A 15214-nucleotide genomic window follows, 5' to 3' on the forward strand; every position below is an offset into this window, starting at 1 on the left:
TCTCTGGTTCTGTCAAAATCTCATTTTCACTCAACAAACATATCGAAAGGGTGGATAATGAAATGTTCGACAAATTAAGGTTTCAAAAATATTTTTTTTTATTGAAAAAAAAAAGTTTTTAAAAACAATTATTAAGAATCACCAGCGGAAAGGGAGTTGATGTTTAAAGAAAAAACACGATAATATGGTCAAAAAAGTCAGCGTTTCAAATGGCTTTTATTTATTAAATACACAAGCTAATTTTAATTAAAAAATCTTTGTAATTGGTTTTTGGTTTGGTAAATTTTAAAACAACATTTCATTCATTTCTAAACAATATTAACTTTGTAAGTTTTTTTTGAAGAGATTCTTTAGAATCATTATGTTGCTTAGCGAAGGACTCCATCCGAAACTTCAGATAAAAATCAACACATAATTCCAACAACAAGTTTCGATAGTTAACTAAAGCATCTTGATCCAAAATGTGTTCGGCTAATCCTCTATAAACATCCCGTGCATCATTTGAAATCCGTGTCAGAGTTCGAATTATCATGATATCATAATAATAGCCTTGTTTGGTGGCCATTTGAAGCTGTATGGATTGCAAGTTTTGAAGCTATTCAAAGAAGATTTGTGCGATATGCTCTTCGGGAGTTGCCTTGGGAGAATCCTCTAAACCTGCCACCGTATGCCCAGCGTTGTGCTTTACTGGGTCTTCACACACTCTCGGATCGTCATGTCATCGGCCAATCTCTGTTCGTGGCGAAGGTTTTACGAAATGAAATCGACTGCTCATGGTTGCTATCTCGCTGTAATATCTATGCTCCAGAAAGAGCTCTTCGAAATCGAGACTCGAGTGAAAGCCATCAAGAAGTACGCGGTATGGTAGTAACGACCCTTTACGGTCTGCAAAAATTAGCTTCCTACGATTTTATACGCTTTTCGACTTCAATGTATGTACCACAACCTTTAAACGTCGTATTGAATCTTATCTAAGAGACGAATTGAGAAATAATAGTTGAAAAATCATCGCTCGAGCAATTTATTTATTTATGTAACCTTAAATTAAGTTTTATCATTAAGACAAATATGTCAGACGATTTAAAAGCAACAATAAACAATAAACAATAAGTTTATACTTTGATGATTTTGTTCTACAATTTTTACCTCCAACTCGGTTATTCTGCACACCTTTAACACATCGGCATTAACTTCTAATCTGCCAATAAAACTATAGAAAAGTTCATTTCTGCAATCTTCACATTTGATGCTACGAACTAATTTTTTTAATCAAACTTGCCGAAATTTTATCTGTACGTCACTTGTGCAAATGCAAAGCCATCACCTCAACTCGTTTCCGCTTTCATTCTCAGTGTTTACTATCTCAACATATTTGTTAAACTAATATTTCATAACATTCAGCTGGCTAAAATTTTACCGTAATAAACTTAAGGAAATAGCGGAACTATTTTAAACCACGTTATGTTTAATGAAAGAAATTCATAACTCTATCTGGTGACGCCTTGTAACAAAAACACAACGGATCCGGATGAAAGATGGCCATTTTGTAATCTTTGCTATAAACAGAAAATTTATTAAGTTGGAACCGAGAATGGAACACAAATAGATTGAAATAAAATTACTAATTTCATTGACAACTATTTTAAAATTTAATTATAAAGTTATTTATTTTTCTTTTTTGCATCACTTTTGATTATGTGTCCTTTTAAAATGGTATTTCGTCAGTTGAATTGCATCCAAGGATGCCGAAACAAAATCAAGTGGTTTCAATGGAAAATGAACGTTGCCGCTGCTAGGGACGACCCAGGATGCCTGTAAACAAACGCGACTAGTGCGACATCTACAATTTTTAAGACGGCACAGCAAACTCGACTTAACTGTCAAGTTGCCAGGGGGTTGACGTGGACATACTTACTTTCAAAATATTTTCTGAAGGTGAATAAATATTAAGATGTTGAAATCAAAGTCTAAAAGTGGCATACCTTTCCAGTTTAAGTTCAAACGATAAGTAGCTACTTGAAAGCAAGTGATTAATATGATAAATAAGAAATTTAAAATTTTAATTTTTTTTTTATATCAGGAAATTCTTATTCGGTTTTACAAAATCAGCCATTTCTATAACAAAAAGGCAAAAAGTGGTGTTTTCTAATTGTCAAATTATAGGTATTTATAATAAAAACTTTTTCAAATTTGTCCACGTGGACATCCGGGGAGGGGGGGTAGGGGTTTGCCAAATGTCCACGCTTGTCCACGGAGGGGGAGGAGGGGGTCAAAAATCTCATTTTTCTGTCCACGTGGTATCTGAACGGCCCCTTTGTTATTGTTGTTGTTTTTTAATTTTTGTTAAATTTGTAATTCCTATCATTTTTGTATTTTTTTTTATTTTTGTCATTTTTGTGGTTCTAGTATGTATTTTTATTTTTTTTTAACTTTGAATTTCTCTTGTTTTTTAAATTTTTGTCATTTCAGTTATTCTATTGTTTTAATCTTAATTAGAATTTTTGTAACTGAGGCCAATTTGTTGTGTTTTCACTATTGACAGTTATTATATCGATGGATTGACCAAAAAAAAAAGTTACGAGGACTGCGGTGTAATTGCATTCGATATTTCTTGTCCAAATCCACCTAAACAAGCAAAACGTCAGTCGCTTTTTCGAATCCGTCAAATTCGCACGGCCGTCTGTCAACCGCTGTTCCTCGAATGGAAAAGTGCGAAGTGAAAACAACCAGATTTTAGCAGTGGAAGAAAGCTGCGGAAAATTTGCAAGTAAAATCGTGTTTATAGGTTCCTAGTGTGGCTTTTAATTGTCCCCCGGTAAGTACCAATTGCTGCTTTCAATTTGTGTGCAATTATTTGGCCGGGAGAAAAAGCTGCAATAGCGATTTCGGAAATTGCAACTTTTCGAAAGCACGATCACCAAATTCTTGAGCTGACGTAGTCAATGATCATCATCAGCTGTTGGAAAGGAGGAGAATTTTCCCCGTTTCGAATGGAGGAACGGTGTTATGCTCGGTTCTCTTTTGCGATATTTTTCTTGTATGTTTCCTCTATGCTGCTGCATCTGGCGAAGAGCCGGAGACTTACAATGAAATTTTTATTTCCCCTCCCAGCAACTGCATCATCGGCTAATGATAGTGTGCATTCGTGCTGCTGCTGGCTGTTCCTCTTGGCACCCACCTGCCCGGCTACATTAGAAACCAATTTTTTTCCAGCGCTCAAGATATGCGTTGCAGCCAGTTTGATGTACTCCTCGATAAGTGGTAAGCAAGAAGTATGGATAACGAAATGCAAAGTGTAACACGGCACACGTTAAGAGTTAAGTTGCACTTCCAATGGGGGATTTGAGTGGGCTGAAATCGGGCGCTGTCGATGCTTTCTCTACTCCGCGGCACCTATACCTATCTCCATCGTTTCGGATTTCTTCATCCCTCTCCTGAAGTTTGGTGGCAGCTGAATAAAAGCCTAGCTTGCGGTGCCACAGCATAATCTTGTTCTTCTCACCCAATCCACATTCGATAAGCTTTTATTTGTGGGGATTGCATAGGTATGCTCCCACACGCCAACAAGTCGCCAACGTTCCTTGTATCTTTTGTGCCGTTTTAAGGGGTTTTCCAGGAATGATTGGCATTTTCGGTTTCACAAGTTGATATCTTTAATATCCTTCCAGCCAATCAAGGAAGCAATTTAGTCTATCTAACACTGATATTGTTTTTTTATCAGAAGACTTCATTGTTAAATACTTAAGCATAAAATATATTTAAAATATTTCATAAAGCAAACCAAAAACAAAACAATGATGAAAAAAGTATTTTTGAATTTTTTTTTGTTGAAATTCGTCCTATTGTGGCAACAGAATAACAGCACACGCTTTCTAAAAATAAAACACAACAATCGGAAAAATACAGATTCGATAATTCATTTTACCAACTAGTTATTTACCAAACTAAGGAATGCCGGATTACGGTGTTTCCCGGCTTAGGGCTCCTTAACACATTGTGGACCAAATACGAGATATACGGTTTCCGGGTTTCAGCCCAAGGCATATTGAGCTGTATTTTTTCTCGTAAATCGAATATGACTTTGTTTTGACAGTAAACGACTATGTGAATTTCATGTAAAAATTAAGTGATTTTTCATAAACTTCTATCTAACTTCACGTAAATCGAGTAAAAATTTAAGTAATGAGCACCTACGTGAAAATCCAGGTGAATTTAACGTTGCATTTTCGGCTGAGTGTAAGATAGTATATGCACACGGAATATAAAAAAAAGGTAAAATTTACCTTTGTGCGAGGTGATTTTTTTCCACCCCTCTTTCGAGGTAAATTTTACCTGTTTTCATTCACCTAGCAAAAAGGTAAATTTTATCTTTTTCGCAATCACCTAGCAAAATAGTAAAAAATACCGTTTTTCCATTCACTGATAGAAAAGGTAAATGCTAGTTGGTTTGATTGGTTTCGTCAATAAAAATAAAAACATAGATCATTCAAAAATTTACGTTTATTTGAAATAAATAGGGATATTTACCTAATATTTATTTTTGAAATGTATCACCGTGTTTGAAAAAATTATTGAGGTAAGTCCTTTTTTGCCAGGCTCGTGGCAATTCGGCTTCGCGTTCTTCCGCGCCATAATGGCCACTGAATCCTCCTGCACTGCGTTAACACTTTCATGCCCTTCTCCGTTCGAATAATCCGGTCAGGCGCGGCTTCTCCGGAATGATATCTGGAGGATGACGTGGAATACAGCTCGAAGCTGAGCCGATCTGAAACAAAAGCAATGTATTATGACGAGAATCAGCACAACTAAATGATATCTAAGAAAATATTTACCATTCTTTTCCGATTTTCTCATATTGGGCACGAAGCAAAATTTCCCTTCTGAACGACAAAACAGCTTTGGCTTAACCTCAATAAACAGATTCGGCAAATAGTTACTTTTTTCGAGATGAATTGTACCGTTTTGTTTAGCTCAATCCAAGTCAACTTTACTTCACTACGAGGTAGGATTTACCTTTTTTTGATTCACCTTTTTACTCGGTGAATTATACCTTTTTCCAACATCGATTCAGGTAAATTTTTCCTCGCTGTGAGGTGAGTTTCACCTCGAAGAGGTAGAAATTTCTTTTTTGGCTTTCACGAGCGTTCACCTTGTTATCTCGGTAAATTTTACTTTTTTTTTATTTTTCGTGCAGAAATGCCAATGTGCCTGACTTTTCGATGCTCAGCCTGACAATATGATAAGCCCAGTGTTCGGCACAAAAGCGCTAATCCGCTATTCGCTAGTTAGTCCGCTAACTTTTCGTTAGCGGTTTAATTTTGCCGCTAAGTTTTGATTGATCTAGCGAATTAAAATGATCCGCTATTATTTGGTTCCGCTAATTGAAGACCGCTAACTCCCATATATTTGAATCAATCTCTCGAATTATTAGTGACAGAATAAACTTTTTGTCATTTATCAAGTTATGGTGACATTGGGCATCATTCTGATTGCTTAATTGGATTAGTCAGAGGAATGTGTACTGGAGTTAGAGAAAAGATGTGTTAAGTGTAATTTTTCTCTCTTTTAGCACTTTTTTTCAGCACAAATTTACAGAAGAAGATAACAGTAAAAGGTGTTAAACAATTTAAACTATTTTTAACATCCTTTCATCAACATTTGTTTTCAAATGGTTGAGATATTTTCTTTTCACAATACAGTTTTTAAGAGATTTTTCAGATCAGTGCATATAAAAAAAAGATAAAATTACCATTGTAGCCTTCGTTTTAAGTTCAAATAGAAATAGTACATTAGACCGCTGCAAGCTTTGTATGAAAATTTCAAATTCTCAAATTTTTACACCTCCCATAACTTTTTTGGTTGGTTTTGCTGCCAGAAATAGCAATAAAATTTTTGGAAGCGATCCATCCAGTCCTAAATTAGCGCAACGAGTTTTAATTTTGTATAGAAATTTGTATGGGAAAACATAATTTTTCATTCAAAAACCGCCAGAGATGATCTGAAAGTTCCGAAAAATATATCTCTAGATAAAAAATGTTCCTTGATTCTTTCATAACATTTCATGTCAACAAAGCACCAACCTAAATTGTACCCCAGAAAAGATATTCAATGTTATGTAAAATTTTTGTTTTCAAAATTCATTTATTTAATTATATCGTTTTTGACTGCTTGTTTGAAAGCTGTGTAACAGTAGGATGGAAATAAAAAATCTCAAAAAACTTTTTTGCATTGCCAGAGAATTTATTGATTTATGAAGCCTTTGCAAAAATATTTCATGCAATTATTAACAGCTCTAGCAAGCAAAGTCTGCCATTTTTGAATACTTTTCAATGGATTCAGATATTTTATTTTCAAATGACTATAACTTTTTTCATGAAATTCTTAGCGGCTTTTCATTCAGGCAAAAAATGAAGCGTAAGAATAGTCAAAACCAAAAATTAAATACCGATTTCATTTCAAGCTTATTTGAATTTTCTGGATGATTCAATGTGCAAAAATTTCTTCTTCCATACAAATTTTCATACAAAATTGATTCGCGTTGCGCTAACTCAGGAATTAACAAAATCATCTCAAATTTTACACTGATGCTTGGTGACCCAAAAGGCATAAAAAAAACATATGGGAGCAAAAAGTCATTTTTTGCAGCGGTCTATTGTACATACGTTCACGTTTGACAATGCTCCTGCAAATTTAAAAAGGGAAAAACAGTTTAAAGATTTTAAATGATGATAATGTAAAATAATGCAAAAAACAACCAAATGAAAAGAATTGCACAAAAGATGGTTTGCAACGAAATAGCATACTATCTACTTTGCACAAAACTGATGAATCGAGTAAATTTTTAACCAAAATTAAAATTAAAAAAAAAATATCTCCCATCTTCCACTTGCTGTTATTTGCTCTTGTAATTGTTCGAAAATTCGTTTTTTTAAATAGTAGAACACAGAAAGTTGTTTCAATTCCCATCTTTGACAGATTTTGTTTTGCCCATATAATTCTATAAAAAAAATCGATCAATTCATCTAATTTTAAACTAAATACTTGAAATATCCTTTTTTTTTCCCCTTGAGGAGTTGGGAAAATCGAAGGGGTGGCGTGACAATAGAAGAATTTGAATTAGTTCCGGCCTTTATGTTGATCAACAGTTAGCGATTAGCGATTAGCGCTTTGAGCTTAAAGCGATAACTTTTTCGGCACATTTAGCGTATTTTATTAGCGATCGCTAACTTTGAATGAGTTAGCGATCTAATTAGCGGTGCTATTTTTTCAGTTAGTGATGCCGAACACTGGATAAGCCATTGAATTTCCCTGATTTATGAAGATAAGCCTGATTTTGTCTTATTTTTTCGAACGTGATGAAAAATGAATGGGTTGTAAGGAACTGCATTAGATACCATTGCTGATATGAAAATGTGGATCGACGACCAAAAAAAAAAATTATTACACCAGTACCTGATTTTTGAAGAAAAAAAAAAATTGTTGGCAACTCTGAGTATATGTATAGAGTAGCCAAACGCTGCTGTTAAATTCCTTAAAAAAGAAAAAAAATTGGATTGAATACCGAGACCCCACAGTATCCATGGAAATGGTTTTTTCTATGTATAAAAGACATTAAGGTGAAGTGGATACCTGAGCAGTTGAAAGCAGTTGACTCTATGGCGAACCCAGTATCCAGAAGGTGGTGAAAGCTGGCCGGATACGCTGGGCAGGGCATGTTGCGCGAATGCCGGACGACTGTCCTGCAAAACAGGTGTTCGCTACGAACCCGGTAGGAACGACTAACGAGACGAGCAGGGGCGCAACGAGCGAGGTGGTTAGACCAAGTGGAGCGTGATCTGGCTAATGTGGAATGTCCGAGAAATTGGAGAACGGTTGCCATGGACCGAGTGCGTATTAGGTATTATGTTCGTCAGGTTATGTCGTGAGACGTAATACTAAATAAATAAAATAAATAAATATCATTGGCGATAGTTTAGTATAAAAGACAGATATGTGAAGTGAATAATGTCATTTTTGTTTCTATCACCGAAAAATTTGCACAACAGAAAGTGCTGCTTCAACGATTTAGAAGTATGTGCGGTGCCTAAGTCTTTTTCTGTAGCAGTACCTGTAGGAAGCTGTCGTTCAAGGAAGAAAGTAAGGTGGATAAAGTTCAAGAGAAATTTACATTTTAGGGAGGCAGTTGAGAACAGTAAGTGATCTTGATCAGTTTTTCCCTTATAAAATCAGTTGGAGGAAGAACATTTGTGGTTTAAGAAAGGTCACTTAAAATATTCCCAACGGATCTAACTACATTTTTTTTTTCGATAAAGTAGCTCGAACAGAAAAGCTACTGCTGCTATCGGAATTTCAACCCAGAACACTTAGACGATTTCAGCCCTTAATTTTTTGAAAATTTGGAATTACCCTTAAGAAATTTTGATTTTTTTACCACTTCCACCAGAATATCTATACATACATCTATAAAGATCAGACGTTCAGCACCCTGTGAAGTAGATACTGGCTAAGCCGAACTATCTGCAGCCACTTCTGAATATTTGGTACTCTACGAGGTCTCGGCAATAGCGCAAGTTCGCATTTCTCCTCGACTGTCGATGGGTCGTTGGGTGTAACATTCAACCCAAATGGCAATCGAGTAAGCTCATAATGTGTTTTTGGGCTGTAAGTACACCGATTGAAGAGAAGTCGAATTTTTATTTAAAGTAGAAGAGGTGAATATGATTCGGCTGGGATAATATGTTTACTGGTTTTCGTGCTGGAGGTTTCATTTGCATTCACACAAAGTGTAATTTCATCGAGCGATACTCTACCGGCTACAGTTGAGGACTGATTCTTTTCTGTTTATGTCTGACTATGTTTTTGCGGTTCCGCTCTATAAGTGTATTCGATTGTCTAACGTGTTTAATTCATGTTGATTGATCTTGAACACATTGGAATAAATTTTGCTGCTGTTGTATTGTGGGAACAATTATCAATTGCAAAAACATATCCTTGAACTTAATCCCTATTTTATCCATTTTTCAGACATATTCCAGCGAAAAGACAAACACGCACGAGTCCCACTCTGCACCCGCAAGGCAATGGACTTGTATGCCTGTGCAGGAGATTTAATACGCCACAATGCCACAGTCTAAGAGCCACCTGGCCACGCTAATCAAAGGCCGGGGTAACAACGGTTTTAGCGAGTACGAGGTGCTGAAAATATTTTGTGATGTCTGCGAATCCCTGGCGCCGCTGCACTGCAGCCAAGCGCCAATCATCTACCGCGACATCAAAGTGGAGAATGTGGTCCAAAACGATATGGGCCGATTCATGCTGGTGGAATCGGGAACGGCCACGTCTCGTTTGCTAAATCCCTTGGCTCATGGGAAAAAACTGGTGGAAGAGGAAGTCCAGAAGAACACAACCATGCCGTATCGTGCCCCGGAGATGGTAGATCTGAACTCCGGTCATAGCATCACAACTAAAGTCGATATTTGGGCACTGGGTTGTCTACTGTACAAACTTTGCTTCGGGACAATGCCTTTCGGGGAAAGTTCCAAGGCGATTCTTCACTGTCAGTTTAATATTCCGGAGAAGAACAAATTTTCCCCCGAGTTGTGTCAATTGATCCGTATCCTATTGGAACCGGATCCCGAGAAACGTCCAAGCATTTACCAAGTGTGCGAACATTCGTTTAAAGTTGCTGGTAAGGATAATCCACTGCGTATAGCTTTGGAACGACAGAAATCTCAACCGAACGTACATGCGGTAGCTCCGGTTGTGACAAACATTAGTGATCAACAGGAACGGAAGGTTCAACATCCAACTATAAGCGGAACTAGCGTAGCTCCACGATCCCGACCGAAGGTGCACAGTCAACCTACGAATACCGGCGGAAGTTCGTCCAATTCCTTCAACCTGGGACCACCACCTTTAAACCCTTCGCCGAAAAACGTTATCTCGCCCATCCCTGCTACTGCAATTACGGGAAACGATCATCACAATGAGAGTCGCTGCACGTTCGTCGCACATTTTGGAGAAAAATTTTCTACATCCGGTGAGACCAAGAGCGGTACGTTAGCGAAGAGTCCGGCTACCGGATTAACTCAATCCAGAGGGTCGATCGATGGCAGTTTTAGGTAAAAAAATACACCTATTTCAAAATTAGGCAATTTTGACTAAATGTACTCGTTTTTGTAGATTTTACGCTGGTGATGGGAATAAACTATTGGTGCCACCGCCCGATTTACCATTGTCCAAAGACAAATCGATGGCAGCGTCACCATCGTCCCTGCTATCTCCCTTCGAAACGGAACCACCCACAACGATAAGTTCGTCGACCCGAGCGCGTCCCACATCCCTGCTGCCTTCGCTTTCCTCTAAGAAGACTACATCCTCAACATCGCAACCGCGTCCACAACATCACCATTACCAACCACCAACTACCACCACTTTGAGCAATTCCAACAGCGAGAAATCGTTGGTTTCGCCCACGGTATCCACCACAAGCTCAACGTGGAACCCTTTCGGGGATGCGTCGCCCTTCAGCTCGAATTCAACCCTTATCGAGGATCAGTTGTTTGGGGCCGAGTTTGACAAATTGCGACTAGAAGATGGCAGTCAAACTTCGATTTTAACATCCCCGGAAGAAATACGCTCGGAGCGAGCCTCTTTGACAAGCGCCGGTAGAATGCCTCCAGCCGAGTGGTTCCAGCAGTCACACAACCAGCGTCACTCGTTACCAACATCACTGACGGGAGCAGCTTCAACCGGTGCCTTGGTCACCGCCGGGTTGAGCCATCCAGATATGATACCAGAAGAGGACCCGTTCGGTTCAGCTCCTTTTACGTTGCCAAAGAGGCTTAAAGATAAGGCGGGTCGTTCGTCGAAACTAACTTCGAAGTTGAGTGAGGTCATATCGAATGCTACAGCTGGTGGAAACTTATGGCGGAATTCTTCCGGTACCGGAGGGAAGGAAAGTTTGATAGTGACGACTCCTGGAGGGCCACCTTCTGGAGATAATGGAACGATTGGGAATGGAGATATGTTGGGGATTAAGCTGGACGATCTGATCAGTGCGGGTGAGAAGGGTTCCCCGAATTTCATCAAACTACCACTAGATGACAGAAACAAGTATGAAAAGTTGAATTCGAACGACGTAACGTCAGACGATAGTGATGCAGAATTTTACACGGATTCGGTAGGAGGAGTCAAGAAGCAAAGCTTCAAACAGTTTGTAGAAAATAATATTCCGGAAAAGTTGCAGGCCGTATACCATAAGGTTGATAAAAGTCAGATAAAAAATGTACAGATTGTTAGGAAATTAAGAGGAAAGGTTGTGCATAAAGATGATGTTAAAAAGAGGCATCAGAAGGGTGCCAGTGGGGCGAAAGAAAATCGGGTGCGAGAAACGGTGGCAGACCAAGCACGAAAAGGCAATGATGATTCGGACGATTCGATTGGATCGGCAAGTGATTTGAGGGCCAATGAAGATTTTATAGACGGGGAAGAGGTGGACAATGGCAAAGCTGTTGTAGGTCGTATACCGAAGAAATTCAATAGAGGGGCTTTCGGCGAAGGAAGTGTGGATGATTGTATTAGTGAAAGTATTAAAACGTGCGGATCAAGTGCCTACCATGCCGAATGCGAAAGTGTTACAACCAATGAAGATAATAGCAGCCGCATCGTAACACGTGTGCGGATCAAAAAGCGTGAACACGATTCGAAGCACAGTGTTATCGATGAAGATGATTCAGGCGAAGAGGATATGATCCAAGGTGATAAACCGCTACTATTGGATGACGAGTTAGATTATGAGTCGGCTCCAGAAAATAACATCAGTAGTGAGGAAGCTTTGATGGATCCTTTCACACCAGAATCTCTACCAGATGAATCGGAACAGCAACCAGAAGAGGATGAAGTTGTGCTAGATCCTTTTGCAATGGCACCTTTTCGAAAGCCGATAGTTCCTAGGCGTAACAGTATTAAATATACTCCCAACATTCACCCGATCCCAGAGAATTGTCCGACCATTCCTGCTCCTCCTCTACCGCCTCAGGTAGACGATTTCAGCACATCTACTCCCATCAAACCGAAACATAATAGATCTCAAACCGAATTGTTCCATTTATCGCCAACCACTGCCGCACCTCCCGCTAATCCTGCACCGATAGCTGAAGTTGCTCCCATGCGCATTGAAGCACCACAAACGTCATCATCAACACAGCCAACAGCACGAACTGATCTTTTCGGTTCTGAACCGTTCCCAGCGCTCATTTTGTCTCCACCAATCGCAACGGTTTCTAAATTTTCCTCTGAAATTCCCACGGTTTCCGTTGAGCCTGGTTCTGTCGCGTTGACTCAAATTATTCCTGCAACCAACGTACCTCCGGAGCCGCAGTTACCCAATACCAATTCAGCTAACGTTCCTCTTCATCAACCACCGGCCTCGATGACCGCTCGTCTGAACTACATTAACTTCAGTCAAGTGAACGCCACACAGCAAAGCATTACGCCGGACAACAACTACGTGAATTTCCACGAAGATTACGATCACGACGATGATGACGCTCGGAAGCTTAAATCCGACGAGTATGACGATAGTAGTGATACCGTTGTCGTGAAAACACCTTCCAAGGGAGGATTCTTGAGCAAAAAGGAAAAGGTTAAATACAATTCTTTGAAGGGTAAATCTTCTGCTAATGATGGCACTATGGTATCCGTGGGAGGAGCAACTTCAAGTGGTAATCACGTGCTGGTGATCCCAGCAAAGCTTAGTCAGAAAGTGAAGGTCAACGTCCCCGGCTACCGGAAGGTATCTGGCAAAACCACCAAAAAAGATAAATCGAACGGTGGTACCAGCTCAGCGATCGATCGGTACCAAGACATCAGTCGTCAGCAAAACCTCCCACCAGGTTCAGCAAAGTCCAAATCCGGCAATAAAGTGGGCCTTTGTAATATGAGCTTCGAAGATTTCCCCTCGGACGAAGCATTGGAGGAACCGATACCGTCCACCGTCCGAGGTTCGGGCTCGAAAGGAACGAGTGGCGGCAGCAGCGGCGTAGGTCGGTTGATGAAGATTGCTCCCTTCGAGGTGATTCGGAACGATAAAATGTTGCTGGAGGCTGAGAAAAAATTCGGCTCGCTGAAACGGAGAAGCAATCCGTTTTCATGATTGTGGTACGCTGAATCTCACAACCGTAAGTAGTAAAGTGTTGATGAATGAAGTAGATAGATGTGTTTTGGTGTATACGTTCGTTGTAGTACGATAAAGTAATAATTTAAATCTTTTTTGTAAAGTGGTCCAATTAATTAATTCAATTGTTTTTTGAAAACTGGTTAAAATTTTTCATCTATCTTGGCTATTATTTTTTCATAAAATATTCAATAATTGTTTTAGTCTGGTTTCAGCATTTAAGATCGTAACTAACTATGTATATATAATGAAATGTTGCATTCAACAAATAAAACGTGATAATAGAAGCTTTTTATGAAATTCTTCAAACGAAGAAGTTTTTCTTTGATTTCTACTTATGAATGTCTCAAGCACAGACATCGAATTCTTCAACGTTTTCATTTTTCTCATTAATGTTTCTTTTCTTTTTTTTTTAAATAAAAACACTACATTACGAACGTATAAAACACTTGTGAACACACTCGTACATCGCACTACGCTAAATCGAACGAATAATTTTCGTACTCGTAGAATTTAGAGAGAACATGGAACAATACAACAACACATCAGAACAAGTTGCAAAGCACACCAAAAACAAAAAAGATAACTGTGAATTCTATAAGTTGATACAATTTATTGAAATTACTAAGTAGAAGATGCTATATAAATTATCGAGCGAAAGCGATACCCACGCTGAAGGAGGTATATTCCACGTTGTTGCTTGATTACGTTGTAGGCTCGAATACAGATACAACCACACACGCAAACAAACTAATGAAAATGGTTCACATGCGGGAATCCAACACATTCAACACCAATACCTTTAGAGAGCAATAGATTGCGCTGTTTGTTGTAGAATGAAAAACAGGTTATTCGTTGGGTTTCTTATTCCTTCTTTATCTGTATAATTGTAAATTTTGTGGCATTTAGAAATTTATATCACGGAAAACCGTGAGCAAAGTTGGTAGCGGTTTTCTGGTTTCAAAATATTAGAATGATATGATGCTTTTGAACAGGAAAAAAAACTATAATTAATATTACACCTACTGATGTCGTCTATTGTGTAGCTAGTTAGTTTGTAGTGATGTATTTATACTAAAAAACAACTTTTACTTTGCCAAATTGTGCAGAAAACGGAAAGGAAAAACCAAGCGCGGATCGATCTTTTTTCGGTTGTAAACTATTTTAGCAGCTATCGCCAAAAAACAGCAGCTAACAAAACACACAGTTTAGACATTTCTAATACAAGTGAGAGAAACAGAGAGTGACACGGAACACAAAATCGTAGCGCAGCTGCATACGAGAGTATATTATAGAATTGTTTATGTATTATGAAGCATATTATGGATATTTAGTATATTTTAAGGTTCAATTATTACACGAGCATACATATAAAATCGGGAAATTCTGAGCAGCCTGCTGTACAAATTGGGCTGATATTATTGAAAAGAAAAGGTTAAAAACTTTAAAAAATATGAGAAAACACATGAAATTCGTATTCTTATGCAGCTATCTCAATGTATACAATAACTGAAAAAGAGTAATAAATATCTTATATATTTATATCCACTTTTTCTTGTTTGAAGATTGTTTTCTATCCGAACATTTCCTTCGTTTATTACGTTTACATTTTTTGGAGTGTGTATGAATTTTTCTCACCGAGGACAAGATTATTAAAATACTAGGTTCTCTGACTTTTGCAGCAAGATGGCGAAGAGAGGTGCTCTGCATGGAGTGGGGGTAATGCCCGAGCACAAACTAACAGTGTGCCTCAGCTGTTCTATGGATCAAAGATAAACAAATGCAACGAAACAATCAACATGGTAGATTTTGAAATTTGACAGTTCGAATCACCTGCAATTTACACCCTTTGATTGAGGCGTTTTCATTCAAAGGTTTTGAAAACTTTTAATATTTAATTTTTATTGTTAGAGCAAGTTCACTGGTGTTGGGAAAAAGTGGTAGAAATTTTGACATTTTGAAAATTTTACCATGCAAAAATGTTTTCAAACCTTTGGACGTTTTATTTTTTACAGCACTATTTCTATTTCAACCGTA

At 38.3% G+C, this 15214-nt stretch overlaps 2 protein-coding genes across 3 annotated transcripts in view; both read left to right on the top strand.

The window, feature by feature from the left end:
- LOC129751268 (ATP-binding cassette sub-family B member 6-like) overlaps positions 1–15214 on the top strand; it is a 182176-nt gene that overhangs the window by 1230 nt on the left and 165732 nt on the right.
- On the top strand, positions 2677–13589 carry LOC129751263 (uncharacterized). Of its 2 annotated transcripts, XM_055746662.1 has the most exons (4): positions 2677–2815; positions 3112–3261; positions 9025–10121; positions 10183–13589. In XM_055746662.1, the coding sequence occupies exons 3-4, from the start codon at positions 9121–9123 to the stop codon at positions 13154–13156; spliced, it is 3975 nt and encodes a 1324-aa protein (XP_055602637.1). In that variant the 5' UTR covers positions 2677–2815; positions 3112–3261; positions 9025–9120; the 3' UTR covers positions 13157–13589. The 2 variants fall into 2 exon arrangements, with proteins under 2 accessions (XP_055602637.1, XP_055602636.1); XM_055746661.1 differs by lacking the exon at positions 3112–3261.

Source organism: Uranotaenia lowii, chromosome 3 (genome assembly GCF_029784155.1).
Source record: "Uranotaenia lowii strain MFRU-FL chromosome 3, ASM2978415v1, whole genome shotgun sequence".
Lineage (NCBI taxonomy): Eukaryota > Metazoa > Arthropoda > Insecta > Diptera > Culicidae > Uranotaenia > Uranotaenia lowii.